The sequence below is a fragment of the Rhinopithecus roxellana genome, chromosome 10, assembly GCF_007565055.1.
Source record: "Rhinopithecus roxellana isolate Shanxi Qingling chromosome 10, ASM756505v1, whole genome shotgun sequence".
Taxonomy (NCBI): domain Eukaryota; kingdom Metazoa; phylum Chordata; class Mammalia; order Primates; family Cercopithecidae; genus Rhinopithecus; species Rhinopithecus roxellana.
The window spans coordinates 41015284-41037971 of record NC_044558.1 but is presented as its reverse complement, the minus strand read 5'-3'; the positions used below and the strand labels follow the sequence as shown (position 1 = coordinate 41037971).

The 22688-nt window shown below is 38.2% G+C and overlaps 1 protein-coding gene across 7 annotated transcripts in view; it reads left to right on the top strand.

The window, feature by feature from the left end:
- Positions 1 to 22688, top strand: part of RAB3IP (RAB3A interacting protein) — a 67564-nt gene that overhangs the window by 13657 nt on the left and 31219 nt on the right. For 6 of the 7 annotated variants that reach the window (XM_030939605.1, XM_030939604.1, XM_010358725.2 and 3 more), the window contains exons 2-3: positions 3737 to 4012; positions 4750 to 5008. In XM_030939605.1, the coding sequence (XP_030795465.1) occupies positions 3762 to 4012; positions 4750 to 5008 (510 nt within the window). In that variant the 5' untranslated portion in view covers positions 3737 to 3761. Of the gene's footprint in view, positions 1 to 3734; positions 4013 to 4749; positions 5009 to 22688 lie in introns of those variants that run through there. The other variant, XM_030939606.1, reaches the window with a different exon arrangement.

Sequence of the window (22688 nt, the reverse complement as noted above, 5' to 3'; positions counted from 1 at the left end):
TACACAAGTTTATTTGCTTTATGTTTAGGGGTTCTTTTTTAAACTTTAATTTTTATTGTTTACATAGTTGCAAGCTCAAAATCAAATCTGTAAAGTAAGATACTTTTAGAAAAAAGTCTAGCTTTCATATTTTTCACTGTGTCTTCTCTCCTTCTGTAGGTAACCATTTTTTCCTTTTTTTTTTTTTTTTTTTTTGGAGACAGGGTCTTGCTCTTTCACCCAGGCTGGAGTGCAGTGGTATGATCAAAGCTCACTGTAACCTCAGATGCCTCAGCTCAAGCCATCCTCCCATCTTAACTTTCCAAGTGGTTGGGACTATAGGCCTGCACCATCACACCCAGCTAATTTTACAACTTTTCATAAAGACAAGGTCTCACTATGTTGCCCAGGCTGGTCTTTAAGTCTTGGCCACAAGCTGGCCTCCTGCCTCTGTGTGTCAAGTTTTTGGGATTACAGGTGTGAGCCACTGAACCCAGCCTTTCCATTATAAAAAGATATATATACACACACATATATATGTGTATATATATGTATATATATTTATATTTTTATTCTCCTTTTTTAGATAAAAGGTAGTTTACTGTTATTTATCCTGCTTTTTTAACTTACTGGTATATCTTCAAGGTCACTTCATAGGGATATATGGATATGTATTTTACATCTGTGCAGTGCTTCATTATGAGGATGTACCCTGGTTCATTAAATCAGTGTTTTGCTATTACAAAGAGTGCTGCTTTTCATGTTGCCAGTTTATCTTTAGGATAAAGCCCCAGGAGTGGCATGCTTGGTCACAGGTTTAATGTCATTTTGTAGTTATTGCTAAATTTTCCTTCATAGGATTTGTACTGTTTTGTATTTCCAGAAATGCAAATGCTTTTACATTTTATGATTCAGCGAACCTTCAGGATATAGAGAGGTGAATTCATAGTACATAGGATAGAAGAAAGAATCATAAATAGTTACTGATTAAAATGTCAAAGTTGAATGCAAACCTAATACAAAGGTTTTTTTATGGTAATGAATTGGTTAGTGTACTTGCCTGAACTATATTCAAGTGAAAATGAATTATGTACTTTGAATATAGCTGTTTTCTTGGTATATGTAGGTATATGGATTATGAATAAAAAATGAAAGTTCTTTGGGTTGAAAAAACAATAAATTTTAATGGAGTATTAAACACCTTACATTCCTTATTAATCTCATCTTTCATTTGGCACAGTGAATATTTTATGTGAAAAAAACAAGGACTAGTTTCGTTTTGAAGAATAAACCACTTACTATTAATAAATAGCTTATTGGATTTGAAATTTGTCATTTGTAGATTGAGTTGTTGCACTTTGGGTTGTCTATATGCTGGAAAGTCTGTGACACATACTAATTTGTATTTTTTTTTTTTAATGTTGGGCTTTTCTTTTGTTATACTTTTAAGTTCTAGGGTACATGTGCACAACGTGCAGGTTTGTTACATATGTATACATGTGCCATGTTGGTGTGCTGCACGCATTAACTCATCGTTTACATTAGGTATGTCTCCTAATGCTATCCCTCCCCTCTCCCCCCTAATTTGTAATTTTGAAATGATACTGAGTTTGATCTCTTTCAATTTTACTGAAATCTTTTTTATTTTTTTTCTCTACTTGGATTATTTTTAACACTTTTTATTAAGGATTTGAGAGTTAAATTTTTCAGCTAGTTTAACAAATGAATACTTCTCTATCTTTTGGAAGAAATGATGTGCTATGTTGTTTTGTTTGGCTTTTTTTTTTTTTTTTTTTTGAGGTGGAATCTCAGTCTGTTGCCCAGGCTGAAGTACAGTGTTTCAGCTCACTGCCACCTCCGCCTCCTGGGGTTCAAACGATTCTCCTGCCTCAGCCTCCTGAGTAGCTGGGATTACAGGCATGGGCCACCATGCCCAGCTAATTTTTGTATTTTTAGTAGAGACAGGGTTTCACCATGTTGGCCAGGCTGGTTTTGAACTTCTGACCTCAATCCACCCACCTCGGCCTCCCAAAGTGCTGGGATTATAGGTGTGAGCCACCAAGCCTGGCCTGTTTGGCATTTTTTAAGTTCTGGGAAGATATTATCCACAACTGTCTAAGTGCTATCATAGGAAGGAAAAAAAATTGGAAAGAGAGATTGGGTTCAGATCCTAGAAGACCTTATTTTTTTGGCTAACAAGTTTGGTCTCTATCCAGCAGACAGTGGAAAATCAATAAAGAATTTGTAAGATACCATTTAGCTTTGAAATCTTCAGAGGAAAAACTTGAGTGGTTCACTTGTTAGTTTCCATGTAAACTTTGTGATGTAATTGAATAGTTACATGAACTGTTTTTTGCTTATGGAGAACCTGAAGCATATGTGGTATTGTTAGTGCCTGTGCTATGATAATTCATGTTTATTGAGGCCATGCTGTGTGTCAGGTACATAGTACTCTACAAAATACTTTACATGGATTGTCTCCAATCCTCACGGCAACCAGGACAAGGGAGAGGCTAGTGTTATCACCATTCTAATCTCATCAGAGGAGAAATTTAAGGCTTATAGAAATGAAACACATTATCCAGGATTGGATCCTGTACATATAAAGGATATTGTTGGAACAATTAGTGAAATTTGAATGGGGCCTGTTGATTAGATGGTAATTTTGATCAATGTTAACTTCCAGATTTTGATGATGATTTTGTGGTTAGATAGGAGAATGTCCTTGTACTTAGGATACACACATACACAGATTCACACACACACAGTGTATATGTATACATTGAGATATTAAGTGGGCATTATGTCTGAACATTCTCAAATGGCTCAAAAATGTTAACAGTTTCATAATCTGGGTGACAGGTATGAGAGAGTGTGTGTCTTTACTGCCTTTCTACTCTAACCAAAGTCATGTATAATCACAAAGTTAAATATGTATTCGAGAGATCTGTGGTACAGCGAGATGACTGTAATTCCTGATGATATATTGTAAATACTTGAAAAATGCAGAGTAGATGTTGAGTGTTCTCATCACAAAATAATGGCATGAGGTAATGATTTGTTAATTAGCTAGTTAGCCATTTCACAATGTGTATGTGCCTTCAAACGTGTTGTACATGATAAATACAATGTTCTCTGTTAAAAAAATTGTTTTAAGAGTTTCACAGCATAGTATAATTGTTATTGAATCTAAGATTGCATAATACTGTTAGATTTTGTTTTTAGTATTTTCATATTTAAATAGTATACTGAGAGAATTTATTTTAATGTAAACATTTAATAATTTTAAAATATTTTTTAAAATTAAGCCAATTTTTATTCATTCCTCATACTAATTGATTATTCTCACTCTAACAGAATTGCTTATCACTTTCAGGTTTCTTCTAAATCAGATTGTTTGCCTTTTATAGTAGTTATACTCTGAGATCGCTTAGTAAATGTTAAGTGATTGTGGTGGTTTGTTTTTGTTTTTTGAGTGGACACAAGGTCTTGCCCTGTCACCTAGGCTGGAGTGCAGGGTTGTGATCACGGCTCACTGCAGCCTCCATTTGGGCTCAAGCAATCCTCCCACCTCATCTTCCTGAGCAGCTGGTACTACAGGCATATACCACCATGTGATAGTGGTTTTTTTAAAAGGCTCTTTTATTGTAAGCTTGTAATTTACAATGGACTGTTAAACACATTTTATAATTTATACATTTTAATTTAGTTTTAAATGTTATTTAAAAATAAGTATCTGATTTTTTTTTTAACATAGGTTATCTTATGATGAGGCTTTTGCTATGGCTAATGATCCCTTGGAAGGCTTCCATGAAGTAAACCTTGCTTCACCTACTTCTCCGGACCTTCTTGGTGTGTATGAATCGGAAACTCAAGAGCAGATTACCTCACCAAGTGTCATCTACCGGCCACACCCTTCAGCTTTATCCTCTGTACCTATTCAGGCAAATGCATTAGATGTTTCTGAACTTCCTACACAACCTGTGTATTCATCCCCCAGACGTTTAAATTGTGCGGAAATATCTAGTATCAGGTAGGAAATAAGTAAATCACTTATTTTGGATTTTTTTTTTTTAATGGACAGTTTGCTTAGTTACTGTATTTTAAGTTTTACTATTTTTAGAAAATTTGAATAACTTAAGTGTGCCTATGTAAAGAAATACATGATAATGTTCTAGAACAGGGTTGACAAACTTTTTATGTGAAGGACCAGATAGTATTTTAGGCTTTGCTAGCCATACAGTCTCTGTTGCAGCTACTCAACACTGCCTTTAGAGTTTGAAAGCAGCCATAGGCAGTATGTAAATGAATTAGAGTGGCTGTGTTCCAATAAAACTTCATATATAGATACAGAATTTTGAATTTCATTTAATTTTCATTTGTCACAAAATACTCTTTTAAAGATTTCTTTTCAACTATCTGAAATTGCAAAAACTGTACTTTGCTCATTGATGCCTTATAAAAACAGGTGGAAGGCTTGGTTTAGGCTGCAGGCTGTAATTTGTTAACCCCTGCTCTTGAGTAGCACCGTCCTGTAGAACTTTCTCTGTTGATGAAAATGTTCTATTTTTTGTGCTGTCTAATATGAATGATAGATATTAACCACATGTAGCTACTGAGCACTTGAAATGTGGCTATGACTGAGGACGTGCTATTTATTTAAATATGGAAGCTACCAAATTGGGTAGTACAGTTCTAGAGCTGTGTTTTAAGCCAGTTCTATTGGAGCATATGCTGATATTTTCTGAAAATTGTCTTTCTCCTTTACAGCTTTCATGTTACAGACCCAGCACCTTGTTCTACCTCTGGAGTCACAGCTGGATTAACTAAATTAACTACAAGAAAGGACAACTATAAGGCAGAGAGAGAGTTTTTACAGGGTGCTACTATAACAGAGGCTTGCGATGGCAGTGATGATATTTTTGGGTTGAGTACTGATAGTCTGTCTCGTTTACGAAGCCCATCTGTTTTGGAAGTTAGAGAAAAGGGCTATGAACGATTAAAAGAAGAACTCGCAAAAGCTCAGAGGGTAAGAAAGAAGATATTTTATTCTTCCATATATTAGAAATTAGTATATATCCATGGGGTGGGGTAACCTACAGAAATGAATTCATGACAGTTGTGCATTTATCCTTCACATATGCCCAGCCTCAGCTCCCGTTAGGCAGCATTTAGGAATCCGTGAAATTGGTTGAGTAGTAAAGAAGTTCATTTAAGACTACTAACTGGAAAAATGTGGTTCTGTTAACTCTTCTGTGCCCCACTGCATTGCCTGCTCCCTGTCTTGTATTATCTGTAATGCAGATTGAGTGGGCCATATTCCACATGCAGGGTTTTCCCTCCTTATTACATGGCTGACTAAATGGTTATTTACTTGAAGTCATTCAGACTAAGTCATTTTGTTTTGAGGAGTTTAAGCTGAGTTTGAATATTTTCTATATCTTACCTTGGATAATTTTCTTTTCATGGTAAATTGTTGTGTTTCCCATTTGGTCATCTTTAAAGTTTTTGCTATTTATTTCCAAACTTGTGGCCATATCTTATTCTTTTTCTGAGTCTGCAGTTAAATTTCAGAGGGAAATTTATAGAATGAAATGCATACATTAGAAAACAGGAAAAGTCTCAAATGGACAATCTAAGCTCCCACTTTAAGAACCTGTAAAAAGAAGAGCAAAGTAAAACCAGAGCAAGTAGAAGGAAGGAAATAATAAAGAGCAAAAATCAATGAAATTGATAACAGAAAAGATAGAGAAAATGGATGAGACAAAATGTTGGTTCTTCAAGAAGATTAATAAAATTGCAAACCTCTAGCAAGACTCACAAAAAGAAGACAGATTATCAGTAGCAGGAGTGAAATGCAGGATGTCGCTGGAGACTCAGATCAAAAGTATAATGGAATAATATGAAAAACTGCATATATAAACCTGACAACCTAGGTGAAATACCAATTCACATTTAGAAAATTGAGAAGGTAGGGCAAACATTTATAGGTGTAATTTCCAGTCTACTGTGACATTTCACAAACATGTATTCCCACCCTTTCCCTAGCATACTTGTCTCTCATGAGCATAGTATATTCATTTTTTTAATCCTCAGTTCCTTCCCAAAGGAAAAGGATGTGGTGAGATGTGGTTGCATTTTGTTTCTGTCATCTGGCTCAGACTTTGTTGTCTTAATAGATAGTATTTTAGTAAAATCACACATTATATAGAGGTAAAATTTTGAATGTATATATATCCATCTTTGAGAACACGTGGTTATTGATCAGAACAGATTGCTAATCTCTTAGCTCACTTGAGAATTTCTTTTGACATCTCTTAATTTGCTATATTTAGAGATACTGTTGAGATAATTGAAATGTTGTTGTGTGAACACATATATGTGGTGACTTTTATGAAGAGTATAAGATAGTATTAATATTTACTTAGATCTCAAGGCTTGAAAAGGATTCTTGAATATAAAAATACTTCCTGAATTGTGACAACTTGTGAATCAAAACTATGTCAACAGCCATTTTCTTTAGTCCTATTATCTTGAGAGGCCATTTTCTATACTTTTTACTTACTTGGTTAACTGTTTGTGTCTTCCTATTTAATACCAGTTTCTTATAGATAGTGTATAGTTAGGTCTTGTTCTTTTGATCCTTTGTAATTATCTCTGTCTTTTAATTGGTGTTTAGACTATTTACATTTAATGGATAATGATACAGTTTGGTTTAAATTTACCATGTTACTGTTTGTTTTCCATTTGTCTCATTTGTTCCTTTTTCCTTTTTGAATCCTTTCTTTTGAATTAATTCTATACTTTTAAAACAATTTCATCTTCCTGTGGCTTTCTTTTATCTTTGTTGTGTTAATTTAGTGATTGTTTTAGGGTTTATAGTAGACATATTTAACTTATCACTTGTCTACCTTCCGGCGATATATTACTTTATATCTGGTGTACAGACCTTACAAAAGTATACTTTTATTTTCCCCTCCCAGTTTTTGTACAATAGTTGTTGTATGTTTTACTTCTTTGTGTGTTTAAACCCACAAGACGCTATTTTTTTGCATTAAACAGTATTATCTTTTAAAGAGATTTAAATAATAGCAAAGAATCATTATATTTCTTTACATAGATAAACACCAGAAATGTTGGCTACATGGGCATCTGTGTGTTCATTCCTTTGGTATTTATTTCATGTGGATCCAGATTTCCAACTGGTATCATTTTTCCTTTGGCTTAAGGGACATCCTTTTACATTTTTGTTGTGCATGTTTGATGGTGATAAATTCTTTTAGCTTTCATATGTCTGTGTTTTGAAAGATATTTTCACTGAGTAAAGAATTTAAGATTGATCATTTTTTTTTCTTTCAGTACTGTAAAGATGTTTCTTCAGTGTCTTCAAGCATGTACATTGTTTCTCACAAGAAGTCTGCTGTTACCCTTACCTTTGTTCCTCTTCATATTAGGTCTTTTCTCTCTGGCTGCTTATGAGAGTCCTCTTTCACTGGCATAAGCAATGTGATTATGATTTGCTTTGGTGTAGTTTTCTTCAGCTTTCTTATGCTTGGGATTTGTTGAGCTTCTTGAAGCTGTAGGTTGTTAGTTTTCATAAAATTTGGGAAATTTTGACCTTTATATCTTCAAAAAGTTTTCCATTCTTCCTCTGTCTCTTCTTTCCTCTGGATTCCTATTATGTGTACATTAGATGGCTTAAACTTATCTCACAGCTCACTGGTGTTATAGTCTTTCATTTTAAAATCCTTTTTTCCTCTCTCTGTTACATTGTGGATAGTTTCTATTGCTATGTGTTCAAAGTCACTACTCTTTTCTTCTGAAATATCTAATCTGTTAATCTCATACAGTATATTTTTAAACTAGATATTGTAGTTTTCATCTCAAAGTTTGATTTGGATCTTTTTTATACTTTGCTTAATATGTTTGATACAGTTTAATAAATGTTTTGTTTCTAATAACTATTTCATCTCTTCAGATAATAAGCTGGGGCAAATCTGGGGTACACCTTTTATTTTTCATTTCTGGGGATCACTGTCTTTTATTGCCTAATATCAAATGCTTCACATTGTTGTTCCATATATTTTTTCAGAGTTTTAATTGTGTCAGACAGGTGGTAAATCTAATCCCTGTTCCTCTATCTTAGTTGGAAGTGAAAGTTCTACTTACTCATTTATATTATTTCATTGTCTACCCTACCCCGTTCAAGTACTCCACATAGAAAAACCTACATTTATACACACATGCTTTAATAATTCTGAGATTCATGAGGATAAGAATTGCATATGTTTTTGCTCATGATTATATTTTGAGCATATAATGGATTTTGAATACATTTTGTTGATTAAATGAATATATACATGTATATGCAGTTAAACAGTTGTTTATATACACAAATGCCTGATATATTAGGATGATGCTTAAAGTAACCCCCAAATTTCGTGACTTTACCTAATAGAAGTTCATTTTTATTCATTTAACACTCTGAAGCAAATGTTCATAGTTGGTAGGCTGTTCTCTGTGAAGTAATTCAGAGATTTGTTTCTCCTCTGTTTGGGGCCTTTGTAATGTCTTAGGGTTTTATTGTTATTTGTATCTAACCAATGAGACAAAAGGGAAAGACAGCTTAGAGAAGGTACAGCTTCTAAAAACCCTTGGCTTATATATGATACACACCACTTTTGCTCACATTCTATTGGTGTGAACCTCTTTCATGCCGATACCTAGATGTATGGTGGCTGGGTATTGTAATCCCTGGGTGGACAACCACTTCCCAGCAACAAATCCATACTGTGTGTGTAGGGGGGCCAAGCATGTGGTCACTTATTTTCAGGTACAGGGAGGCCAGAGATTATGATGTAGTCATTTAGCTGATTGGCCTTCCATAGGATATTGCTGAAGAGCAGCTTTTAGTGGAATTCTCAGGAGGAAGTTGGGCTTTAGTGCATTGTTGTTAAGTGTAGATCCTTGCACTCTACTCCAGATCTGCTGAAATCAAATTATTATGTTGAGGTTTGGGAATATGCATTTTCAGCAAACTTGTTGATTCTTACATTCATTAAAAGGTGAAATCTGCTGTAAGAGGTTATTTTCAACTTTTATTTTTCTTAAAATGAGCTGGGCGTGGTGGCTCGTGCCTGTAATCCCAGCACTTTGGGAGGCCGAGGCGGGTGGATCATGAGGTCAGGAGATTGAGACCATCCTGGCTAACACGGTGAAACCCCTTTTCTACTAAAAGTACAAAAAACTAGCCGAGCATGGGGGCAGGCACCTGTAGTCCCAGCTGCTTGGGAGGCTGAGGCAGGAGAATGGCGTGAACCCGGGAGGTGGAGCTTGCAGTGAGCCGAGATTGCGCCACTGCACTCTAGCCTGGGCAACAGAAGGAGACTCCATCTCAAAAAAAAAGGAAAGAAAATGAAATGACTTAGAAAATAAAGCCCAGTAGGATAGCTTGCAAAGAGAGTCATTGGAAAACACATATTTGCGCTAACCCTATTCAGCATTGGTTCTACTAACTGTAGCCAAAGACATTTGTTTTTTTTTTTTTTTTTTTTAATTATACTTTAAGTTCTAGGGTACATGTGCATAACGTGCAGGTTTGTTACATATGTATATTTGTGCCATGTTGGTGTGCTGCACCCATCAACTCGTCAGCACCCATCAATTCATCATTTATATCATGTATAACTCCCCAATGCAATCCCTCCCCCCTCCCCTCTCCCCATGATAGGCCCCAGTGTGTGATGTTCCCCTTCCCGAGTCCAAGTGATCTCATTGTTCAGTTCCCACCTATGAGTGAAAATATGCGGTGTTTGGTTTTCTCTTCTTGTGATAGTTTGCTAAGAATGATGGTTTCCAGCTGCATCCATGTCCCTACAAAGGACGCAAACTCATCCTTTTTTATGGCTGCATAGTATTCCATGGTGTATATGTGCCACATTTTCTTAATCCAGTCTGTCACAGATGGACATTTGGGTTGATTCCAAGTCTTTGCTATTGTGAATAGTGCCGCAATAAACATACGTGTGCATGTGTCTTTGTAGTAGAATAATTTATAATCCTTTGGGTATATACCCAGTAGTGGGATGGCTGGGTCATATGGTACATCTAGTTCTAGATCCTTGAGGAATTGCCATACTGTTTTCCATAATGGTTGAACTAGTTTACAATCCCACCAACAGTGTAAAAGTGTTCCTATTTCTCCACATCCTCTCCAACAACTGTTGTTTCCTGATTTTTTAATGATTGCCATTCTAACTGGTGTGAGATGGTATCTCATTGTGGTTTTGATTTGCATTTCTCTGATGGCCAGTGATGATGAGCATTTTTTCATGTGTCTGTTGGCTGTATGAATGTCTTCTTTTGAGAAATGTCTGTTCATATCCTTTGCCCACTTTTTGATGGGGTTGTTTTTTTCTTGTAAATTTGTTTGAGTTCTTTGTAGATTCTGGATATTAGCCCTTTGTCAGATGAGTAGGTTGCAAAAATTTTCTCCCATTCTGTAGGTTGCCTGTTCACTTTGATGGTAGTTTCTTTTGCTGTGCAGAAGCTCTTTAGTTTAATGAGATCCCATTTGTCAATTTTGGCTTTTGCTGCCGTTGCTTTTGGTGTTTTAGACATGAAGTCCTTGCCCATGCCTATGTCCTGAATGGTACTACCTAGATTTTCTTCTAGGGTTTTTTTTTTTTTTTTTTTTTGAGACGGAGTCTCGCTCTGTCGCCCAGGCTGGAGTGCAGTGGCCGGATCTCAGCTCACTGCAAGCTCCGCCTCCCGGGTTTACGCCATTCTCCTGCCTCCGCCTCCCGAGTAGCTGGGACTACAGGCGCCCGCCACCTCGCCCGGCTAGTTTTTTGTATTTTTTAGTAGAGACGGGGTTTCACTGCGTTAGCCAGGATGGTCTCGATCTCCTGACCTCGTGATCCGCCCGTCTCGGCCTCCCAAAGTGCTGGGATTACAGGCTTGAGCCACCGCGCCCGGCCACTCTTCTAGGGTTTTTATGGTATTAGGTCTAACATTTAAGTCTCTAATCCATCTTGAATTAATCTTCGTATAAGGAGTAAGGAAAGGATCCAGTTTCAGCTTTCCACTTATGGCTAGCCAATTTTCCCAGCACCATTTATTAAATAGGGAATCCTTTCCCCATTTCTTGTTTCTCTCAGGTTTGTCAAAGATCAGATGGCTGTAGATGTGTGGTATTATTTCTGAGGACTCTGTTCTGTTCCATTGGTCTATAGCTCTGTTTTGGTACCAGTACCATGCTGTTTTGGTTACTGTAGCCTTGTAGTATAGTTTGAAGTCAGGTAGCGTGATGCCTCCAGCTTTGTCCTTTTGACTTAGGATTGTCTTGGCAATGCGGGCTCTTTTTTGGTTCCATATGAACTTTAAAGCCGTTTTTTCCAATTCTGTGAAGAAACTCATTGGTAGCTTGATGGGGATGGCATTGAATCTATAAATAACCTTGGGCAGTATGGCCATTTTCACGATACTGATTCTTCCTATCCATGAGCATGGTATGTTCTTCCATTTGTTTGTGTCCTCTTTGATTTCACTGAGCAGTGGTTTGTAGTTCTCCTTGAAGAGGTCCTTTACATCCCTTGTCAGTTGGATTCCTAGGTATTTTATTCTCTTTGAAGCAATTGTGAATGGAAGTTCATTCCTGAATTGGCTCTCTGCTTGTCTGTTACTGGTGTATAAGAATGCTTGTGATTTTTGCACATTAATTTTGTATCCTGAGACTTTGCTGAAGTTGCTTATCAGCTTAAGGAGATTTTGGGCTGAGACAATGGGGTTTTCTAAATATACAATCAGCCCTTCATGCTAAAAACGCTCAATAAATTCGGTATTGATGGAATGTACCCCAAAGACATTTGTAAACATTAACAACTTTTTATATGAGATAAAACTATAAATTTTATTTTGCTTCTCAACATAAGCTCTATCAAGTTGAAGACACTTTTATTAGGGATAATACCAGCCATTTAGTTCATCCTTAAAGAACTGAGGGTGCTGGGAATTTAACCATGTCAGTGCAGTCTTTTTTACATTATTAGCTGAAGAAAAATGGATGCTTTTTAAATATTTTTTTAAGATTGCCAACAAATCTGAAGGAGCCAAATAAGGATTGCAAGGTGTATACCTAATGGTTTTTCATGGAAACTCACAAAATTGCCCTTGATGAGAGGAATGAGCAGGAACATTGTTGTGGTGGAGAAGGACTCTGGTGAAGCTCTCTTGGGCATCTTTCTGCTATAACTTTGACTAACTTTCTCAAAACACTCTTAATAGTAAGCAGACGTTACCATTCTTTGGCCCTCCAGAACATCAACCAGCAAAATGCCTTGAGCATCTAGAAGATTGTTGCCACTTTTGCTTTGACTGGACCACTTCCACTTCTTGGTAGCCATTGCTTTGATTGTACTTTGTCTTCAAGATCATACTTGAAAAGTTATGTTTCATCTCCTATTACTCCTATTACAATTCTTTGAAAATACTTCAGGATCTTCTCTCACTTGTTAAAATTTTTTTCAACTTTTATTTTAAATTTAGGGGGTATATATATGTACAGGTTTATTACCTGGGTATATTGTGTAGTGCTGTGGTTTGGGATATGAATAATCCTGTCACCCTGGTACTGAGCGTAGTACCCAATAGTTTTTCAGCCCTTGTTCCCCTCTCCTGTCCAGTAGTCCCCAGTTTCTGTTTTTCCCATCTTTAGGTCCATGAGTCCCCAGTGTTTAGCTCCCACTTCTAAGTAAAAATATGTGATACTTGATTTTCTGTTCCTATGTTAATTTGCTTGGGATAATAGCTTCCAGCTGCATCCATGCTGCAGCAAAGGAATTAATTTTGTTCTTTTTAAATGGCTATATAATATTCCTTGGTGTATATGCACTACATTTTCTTTATCTGATCTACTGTTGATGAGCATCTATCTAGGTTGATTCCATATCTTTGTTATTGTGCATAGTACTGGGATGAACATGTGAGTGCATGTGTCTTTTTGGGAGAACAATTTGTTTTCTTTTGGATATATACCCAGTAATGGGATTGCTGGGTTGAATGGTGGTAATTCTTTCCCAAGGCTGATGTCCAGAATGGTGTTTCCTAGGATTCTTATGGCTGAAGGTCTTACATTGAAATCTTTAATCTATCTTGAGTTAATTTTTGTGTATGGTGAAGGGGGTGGGTGTTCCAGTTTCATTCTTTTGCATATGCCTAGCCAGCTATCCTAGCACCATTTATTGAACGAGTCATTTCCTCATTGCTTATTTTTGTTGATTTTTGTCAAAGATCAGATGGCTGTAGGTCTATGGCTTTATTTCTGGGTTCTGTATTTTGTTCTGTTCCATTGGTCTATGTGTCTGTTTTTGTACCAGCACCATGCTGTTTTGGTTACTGTAACCTTATAAAATAGATTGAAGTCAAGTAATATGGTACCTCTGACTTCTTTTTTCAAAGGATTGCTTTGGCAATTCAGGCTCTTCTGTGGTTCCATATGAGTTTTTAAATAGTGTTTTTTAGTTCCATGAAAAATGACATTGGTAGTTTGATAGGAATAGTGTTGAATCTGTAGATTGCTTTGGGCAGTATGGCCAGTTTTAACAATGTCAATTCTTCCAATCCATGAGCATGAAATATTTTTTAAATTTCTTTGTGTTATCTACAATTTAACAGTGTTTTATAGTTCTCTTTGTAGAGATCTTTTGCCCCCTTGGTTTGATGTATTCCCAGGTATTTATGTGTGTGTGTGTGTGTGTGTGTGTGGTGGTTTTTTATTATTATTATTAATTTATTTATTTTATTATACTTTAAGTTCTAGGGTATATGTGCTCAATGAGCCGAGTTCAATTCCTGGATATCCTTGTTAACTTTCTGTTTCGTGGATCTGTCTAACGTTGACAGTGGGGTGTTAAAGTCTCCCATTATTATTTTGTGGGAGTCTAAGTCTCTTTGTAAGTCTCTAAGGACTTGCTTTATGAATCTGGGTGCTTCTGTATTGGGTGCATATATATTTAGGATAGTTAGCTCTTCTTGTTGAATTGATCCCTTTACCAGTATGTAATGGCTTTCTTTGTCTCTCCTGATCTTTGTTGGTTTAAAGTCTGTTTTACCAGAGACTAGGATTGCAACCCCTGCTTTTTTTTTGTTTTCCATTTGCTTGGTAGATCTTCCTCTGTCCCTTTATTTTGAGCCTATGTTTGTCTCTGCACGTGAGATGGGTCTCCTGAATACAGTACACTGATGAGTCTTGACTCTTTATGCAGTTTGCCAGTCTGTGTCTTTTATTAATTGGAACATTTAGCCCATTTACATTTAAGGTTAATGTTGTTATGTACGAATTTGATGCTGTCATTATGATGTTAGCTGGTTATTTTGCTCGTTGGTTGATGCAGTTTCTTACTAGCATTGATGGTCTTTATAATTGGCATGTTTTTGCAGTGGCGGTTATCGGTTGTTCCTTTCCATGTTTAGTGCTTCCTTCAGGAGCTCTTGTAAGGCAGGCCTGGTGGTGACAAAATCTCTCAGCATTTGCTTGTCTGTAAAGGATTTTATTTCTCCTTCACTTATGAAGCTTTGTTTGACTGGATATGAAATTCTGGGTTGAAAATTCTTTAAGAATGTTGAATATTGGCCCCCACTCTCTGGCTTGTAGAGTTTCTTCCAAGAGATCCGCTGTTAGTCTGATGGATTTCCCTTTGTGGATAACCCGACCTTTCTCTCTGGCTGACCTTAACATTTTTCCTTCATTTCAACTTTGGTGAATCTGACAGTTTTGTGTCTTGGAGTTGCTCTTCTCGAGGAGTGTCTTTGTGGCATTCTCTGTATTTCCTGAATTTGAATGTTGGCCTGCCTTGCTAGGTTGGGGAAGTTCTCCTGGATAATATCCTTCAGAGTGTTTTTACAACTTGATTCAATTCTCCGTGTCACTTTCAGGTACACCAATCAGATGTAAATTTGGTCTTTTCACATAGTCCCATATTTCTTGGAGGCTTTGTTCATATCTTTTTACTATTTTTTCTCGAAACTTCTTGCTTCATTTCATTCATTTGATCTTCAATCACTGATACCCTGTCTTCCATTTGATGGAATCAGCTGAAGCTTGTGCATGTGTCACGTAGTTCTCGTGCCATGGTTTTCAGCTCCATCAGGTCATTTAAGGTCTTCTCTGTGCTGTTTATTCTAGTTAGCCATTCGTCCAATCTTTTTTCAAGGTTTTTGACTTCTTTGTGATGTGTTCAAACATCCTCCTTTAGCTCGGAGAAGTTTGTTATTATCAATCTTCTGAAGCCTTCTTCTCTCAACTCGTCAAAGTCATTCTCTGTCCAGGTTTGTTCCGTTGCTGGCGGGGAGCTGCATTCCTCAGTTGGAAATGCAGAAATCACCCATCTTCTGTGTCATTCATACTGGGAGCTGTAGACTGGAGCTGTTCCTATTCGGCCATCTTGGACCCACAGATTGTGTGTGGTTATTGTAAATGGGATTGTGTTCTTGATTTGCTCTCACCTTGAATGTTATTGGTGTATACAAATGCTGCTGAATTTTGTGCACTGACTTTGTATCTGGAAACTTTACTGGAGTCATTTATCAGTTCCAGGAGCCTTTTGGCAGAGTCTTTATGGTTCTTTAGGTATAAAATCATATAGTCTGTAGGAGAGGTAGTTTGACTTCTTCTTTTCATGTTTTGTTGCCTTTTGCTTTTTTCTCTTGCTGGATTCCTCTGGCTAACACTTCCAGTACTGTGTTGAATAGGAGTGGTGAGAGTGGGCATTGTTGTCTTATTCCAGTTCTCAGGGGGAAGCCTTCCAATTTTTGTCCATTCAGTATGATGTTGGCTATGGGTTTGTCATAGATGCTCTTATTATTTTGAGGTATATTTCTTTGATGCCTAATTTCTTTAGGGTTTTTATCATGAAAGGATGTTGGATCTTATTGAATGCTTTTTCTACGTCTGTTGAGATAATCATAGGGCTTTTGTTTTAATTCTATTTACATTGTGAATCACATTTATTGACTTGTGTATATTGAACTCATCTTGCATCCCAGGAATAAAGCCTACTTGATCGTGATGAATTAACTTTTTGATGTGCTGTTGGATTCAGTTTGCTAGTATTTTGTTGAAGATATTTGAATCTGTGTTCACCAAGGATATTGGCGTATGTACTTAAGTGTATCCAGGAGGTCTGCCTGGGCATGGAGCAGAGAGGACCCGCCTATGCCAAAGCCTCTGCATAGGAGGAGTGAGGCAACTCAGGCTGCCGAACCAAGCATGCAGGTGATTTGAATGACTGGAGATGTGCCTGGGCATGTGGCAGAGAGAATCCCCCTACCCCAGGATCTCTAATTTTTGTGGTAGCAGGTATCATTCTTTAGTTTCTATGTTTAGAACTCTCTCAAGGATATCTTGTAAGGCTCGTCTAATGATAACAAATTCCCTTAGCACTTGCTTGTCTGGAAAATGTTTTATTTCTCCTTTGCTTATGAAGGTTAGTTTGACAGGATATGAAATTCTTGGTTATCGGGGGACCAGCCCCCAATATTTCAACATAGGTTCTTTTCTATTTTCCCTAAGTGTTGGCCGGTCTGAGAAATAAAGAGAAAGAGTACAAAGAAAGAAATTTGACAGCTGGGACTCCGGGGGTGACATCACTTATTGGCAGGTTCCTTGATGCCCCTTGAGCCACAAAACCAGCAAGTTTTTATTAGGGATTTCAAAAGGGGAGGGGAGGTATGAACAGGGAGTGAGTCACGAAGATCACATGCTTGAAAGGGCATTAAAGATCACAAGGGGAAAGAGGCAGAGCAAGATCACAAGGTCAGGGCGAAATTAGAATTACTGATGAGTTTCCATGTCCTGCTGAGCATGCATTGTCATTGATAAACGTCTTAACAGGGAACAGGGTTCGAGAGCAGACAACCGGTCTGACTAGAATTCACCAGGCTGGAATTTCCTAATCCTAGCAAGCCTGAGGGGCGCTGGAGGAGACCAGGGCGTATTTCATCCCTTGTCTTCAACTGCATAAGGCAGATACTCCCAGAGCGGCAATTTTAGAGGCTTCCTCCTGGGAATGCATTCCTTTCCCAGGGTTATTCCTTGCTGGGAAAAGAATTAAGTGATGTTTCTCCTATTTGCTTTCTGCAAGAAGAGAAATATGATGCTGTTTTGCCCAGCCCTGCAGGCAGTCAGAGCTTATAGTTATCTCCCTTGTTCCCTGAAAATCACTGTTATCCTGTTCTTTTTTAGGATGCCCAGATTTCATATTGTTCAAACACACGTTTTACAAACAATCTGTGCAGTTAACGCTATCATCACAGGGTCCTGAGGCGACATGCATCCTCAGCTTACGAAGATGATGGGAGTAAGAGATTAAAGGTGCATAGGAAATTATAGGAGTATTGATTGGGGAAGTGATAGATGTCCATGAAATCTTCACAATTTATGTTCAGAGACTGCAGTAAAGACAGGCGTAAGAAATTATGAAAGTATTAATTTGGGGGAACTAATAAATGTCCATGAAATCTTCACAATTTATGTTCTTCTGCTGTGGCTTTAGCTGGTCCCTCCATTTGGGGTCCCTGACTTCCTGCAACACTTGGTTAGAATTTCTTTTCTTTCAGAATGCTGGAAATAGGTCCCCAATCTCTCCTGGCTTGTAAGGTTTCTGCTGAGAAGTCCAAAGCCTGATATGGCTCCATTTGTATGTAATTATGTAATCTAACCCTTTTCTCTGTCTTTAAGTATTTTTGTTTGTTTGTTTTGTTTTGCATTAACCTTGGACAGTCTTGTAACTATGTGCTGTGGCGATCTTCATTTTGGATAGTATCTTGCAGTTCTCTAGATTTTTTTGTATCTGGATGTTTAGTTTTCTAGCAAGGTTAGGGAAATTCTCTTGAATTATTCCCTCAAATATGTTTTCCAGGTTGTTTATTTTTTCTTCTTCTTAGGAATGATAATAATTCATAGGTCTGATTCTTTTATATAATCCCATTTCTCAACGACTTTGTTCATTTTTTAAAATTCTTTTTTCTTTATTTTTGTTTGACCAGGTTAATTCAAAAGACTATTTTTCAAGCCCTGAAATTCTTTTTTCTGTTTAGTCCCATCTGTTGCTAAAGCTTTCAATTGTACTTTCAAATTCCTTAAGTGAGTTTTTCAGTTCCAGAAGCTCTGATTTCTTTTGAATATGTTTATTTCTTCTTTTATTTTCTGGATTGCTTTAGAAGTTTCTTTTATGTTGATTGTCAACTCTGTCTTGGATCTCATTGATCTTCCCTGCAATTCATGTTTTGAATTCTTCATCTGTCATTTCTGAGTTTACATTTTAGTTAGGAACAGTTGCTGGAGAGCTAATGCTATCCTTTGGTGGTATTACTACATTTAGAGTTTTCGTTGTGCCAGAATTCTTTCACTGGTTTCTCCTCATCTGGAGATGATTGCACTTCTAATTTTTGTAATTATTTTCATGTGGGTAGGATTTTTTTCTTTGCCTATAATTGTTTTTTTGTTTTCCTTTCTTTCCCTCCCTGTTGGAGTGTGACTGTAGAGAATGCTGGGTAGATTCTTTTGGTTTTGCTTCTATGGTTCTGTGCACTTCTTTCAGCAGGTTTTATATTGCCCGCTGTGCATCTGACCTACAAGCCAGTAGATGGTGCTTATAAGAGTCACCTGTAGCCAATGCTGCTGTGTATATACTTGTTTAATGGCAGAAACTCTCTGTTGCCTTAGGCAGTGTCTGAGCTCCCTGCTCAGCTCCAGGAGGATGGGGCCATGATTGGTGAGAAGGACTGGGCAAATCTGCCGAAGGTTCACTTATGGCAAGCACAAATACCAGTGCTGAGGGTGAATCCAGTGGGCGGCTACCAGGTACTCAGAAGTTTTCCTAGGCATGGAGCTGGGAATCACCTTCAGCCCTAAGTTCCCTGCATGGGGAATAGGGTGGCCTGAATTCTTAATCTAATAGAGTTGGCACTTCAGGTGCCTGGAGGTCTGCATGGGCGTGGAGCTGAGAGGACCCACCTATACCAAGGCCTCTGCACAGGAGGAGTGAGGCAACTCAGGCTGCCTCACCAAGCATGCAGGTGCTTTGAATGCCTGGAGATCTGCCTGGGCATGTGACAGGGAGAACCCCTCCGGCCCCATGATGTCTGCACAGGAAGGGTGGGATGGCCCAGACTGCTGATTCAGGTGAGTGGGATCTCTGAATGTCTGAGACATGCCTCTGTGAAGTGAGAAGACCCCTTTAACCAAGATTTCTGCACAAGAGGAATGAGGTTACTCAGGCTCCTGAACCAGACAAGCAGGTACTTTGAATGTCTGGAGACCTGCTTGGGCATGTAACAGAAAGGGTCCCCCTACACCAGGATATCTGCATGGGAAAGGTGGTGGGGCAGCATAAGCTGCTGATCCAGGCAAGCTGGTTCCCTGAATGTCTGCAGATCTGCTTGGGGGTGTAGTGGAGAGGACCTCACCATACCATGATCTACATCCAGGAAGGATGGTGCCAGCTCAGGCTGCCGAACCAAATTTGCAGGTGCTCTGAATACCTGGAGATCTGCCTGGGCATGGACCAGAGAGGGTCTTGTTGTACCACAGTCTATGTCCAGGAAAGAGTGGGGTGGTTCAGGCTACTGATTCAGGTGAGTGGGTGCTCCAAATACCTGGAGATGTGCCTGGATATGGAGTGGAGAGGGCTCTGCTACACCGCAATCTATGTCCATGATGGGTGAGGTGGTGCAGGCTGCTGGTCCAGAAAAGTGGGTGCCCCAAATGCTTGGAGATCTTCCTGGGAATGGAGCAGAGAAGGCCCTGCTATGCTACAGTGTATGCCCAGGAAAAGTGGGGCTGTTCAGGCTGCTGGCCGAGGCAAGTGGGTGCTCTGAATGCCTGGATTTCTCCCTAGGGTGGAGTGAGAGGACTCCACTGCACTGTGATCTCGGGAACAGGCTGAGGCACCCAACAGTGTCTCGCGAGGATCAGTTCATGTTGCCAAACTGGCCCTGGCTGCAAGCCTTGCTGCCCAGGAGAAACTGCAGTGGTAGTAGTTCTCCTTCTGCCCCAACCCTGTGACAGGGAAGAGCACAATTCCAGTGCCTACTGCTGAGGTACTTCCCACAGTTCTGCTTGTGGAGGCCCTGACCCCACTCTAAAACAGGTGCTCCAGTCTCTGTTCTAAGACTAAAATGCATGAATGGCCATGCTGCCAGGTTGTCAAAGAATGGCTAACTTTGTATGTGCCCTCGTGGAGTTTGGCTGTGTCCCCACCCAAATCTCATCTTGAATTCCCACGTGTTGTGGGAGGGACCCTGTGGGAGATAATTGAATCACGGGGGCAGGTCTTTCCTGTGCTGTTCTCGTGATAATGAATAAGTATCACAAGATCTGATGGTTTTACAGGGGAGAATTTCCCTGCACAATCTCTCTTCTCTTGTCTGCCACTGTGTTAGATGTGTCTTTCACCTTCCGCCATGATTGTAAGCCTCCTCAGCAGTGTGGAACTGTAAGTCCATTAAACCTCTTTCTTTTGTAAATTGCCCAGTCTTGGGTATGTCTGTCAGCAGCGTGAAAATGGACTAATACATGCCCTGATTAAAAATGGCATTCTGCTTTTGGTCCTGGGTTTGGGAACATGTCTGCAGCTTTTCCCAGTGTCTTTCCCTCATAGCATCTCCAAGACTCTCTCCAAGTTAACTCCAGGGATTGGGAAAAACAAGTGCTCTCCTTCAACCAGGATAGCTTGGAACCCTGGTGGACAGGTGAATCACAGAGGGAAGTTCTCTGCCTCTCTCACCTACTGGGACTTCACTCACTTTTTTCAGCCAGACACTATCACGGGGCCTATTTGTCAGCATTCTGCTCCCTGGGATCTGGGGTGTCTTTTGTGATTCTGGTAGATCTCTGTTTTCCTTTTATGCCTTATCTTGTGACTTCCAAGTGGCTGTGTCATGCTCAAATCCTCTAATCCACCATGTTGGGGAAGCAGAAAACCAGAAACAAATATTTATTGAATAACCCAAGTACTCCCAGCATTACACCAAGTTGTGTAGGGCACAAAAATAATATAGATATGTCTCTCTTTAAGGAGTTTACTAGTTGGGGAGAAGTGACATATATTTAATGGTGATGTTTCATTGATTCTGAGTTGCACGTTTTTTTCAACTAACATCTCTGAAGTCAGTATAAGTCTTAAAATTGCAGTCAGCTAGACATTAATCATGACATTTATCATTGCTTTCTTGTGTGTGAACTTGTCATAGCTGTGTTATAAATGTAATTGAATTATGTGAGTTGGGTTCCATATTTGTGATCTTAATTACTGGGTTAAATATCTTCAAAAGGATCTCACTGTAATATGACATCAAAACAGAAAGGCACAAAAAAGCACAGTTACATATGATAAAAGTCTATGTCTTCATCAGTTTAAGAGAGTCTTCCTATAGGTTTAAAATAAAAATTCCAGTTGGAAAAAAGAACATTATAGATTCATTAATAACATATTTTTAATGTCTAAAATGTTTTTCTAAAAAATGATGAAGTCTTGGATTTGATGAAATACACTTGATTATAGAGTCCTGATATTCTGTGTTCTAAGTGTACTGATCCCTTGGTATCCATTGGGGGTTTTGTTCCAGTCCTCCAAATCTGCCCCCCACCCTGCCGGTGATACCAAAATCGATAGATCCTCAGTTGCATAGTGTTTGCGTATAACCTATGCACATTCTCCTGTATACTTTAAATCATCTCTACATTACTTATAATACCTAATATAAATGCTGTGTAAATGGTTGTTATACTGTATTGTCTTATAGAAATTTGTATTTTTATTGTTTTTTCCTCAACATTTTGATCTGTGGTTTGGTCGATATGCAGATTTGGAACCTGCTGATGCAGAACGTGTGTACACAGAGGGCAAACTGTATCTCTCAGATTTTTTGTCTCCAGTATTACCTCTTTGAATCTATATCTCTTGCTTATAATATTGCAGTGATTAGTTTTGTCTCTTTCCAGTCTTCTTTTTTTGACCCAGACATAATGTCCAAGTTACCATTTAAAAAAAAGTTTGATTTTTAACTGATAGGTAGTAATTGTATATATTTATGTGACACAGTGTGGTATTGTGTATATATATATATACACACACACACATACACACATTGTATAATGATCAAATCAGACTAAATAACATTGCTATCACCTCAAATATTTATTGTTTCTTTTTGATGAGACATTAAAAATCTCTTCTAGCTATTTTGTAATATTTAATAGATTATTAACTATTCACCCCTGCTGTACAATAGAACACCAGAACTTATTTCTCCCATTTAAAGTGTAACTTTTTATCTGTTTACCAACCTCTCCTCATTCTACTCCTCCCTACTTTTCCCAGCTTTTGATAACCGCCATTCTTTGCTCTACTTCTGTGAGATCAAATTTTTTAGATTCCACATATGAGTTCGAGATCATGCAATATTTGTCCTTCTGTACTTGCCTTATTTCACTTAACATAGTGTCCTCTAGGCTTATCTATATTGTCACAATGACAGGATTTCATTCTTGTTTATGGCTGAATAGTATTTCATTTTGTATATATACTGCATTTAAAATAAGCCAGCCGGGTGTGGTGGCTCATGCCTGTAATCCCAGCACTTTAGAAGGCCAAAGTGGGAGGATTGTTTGACCACAGGCATTCAAAACCAGCCTCGGCAACATAGTG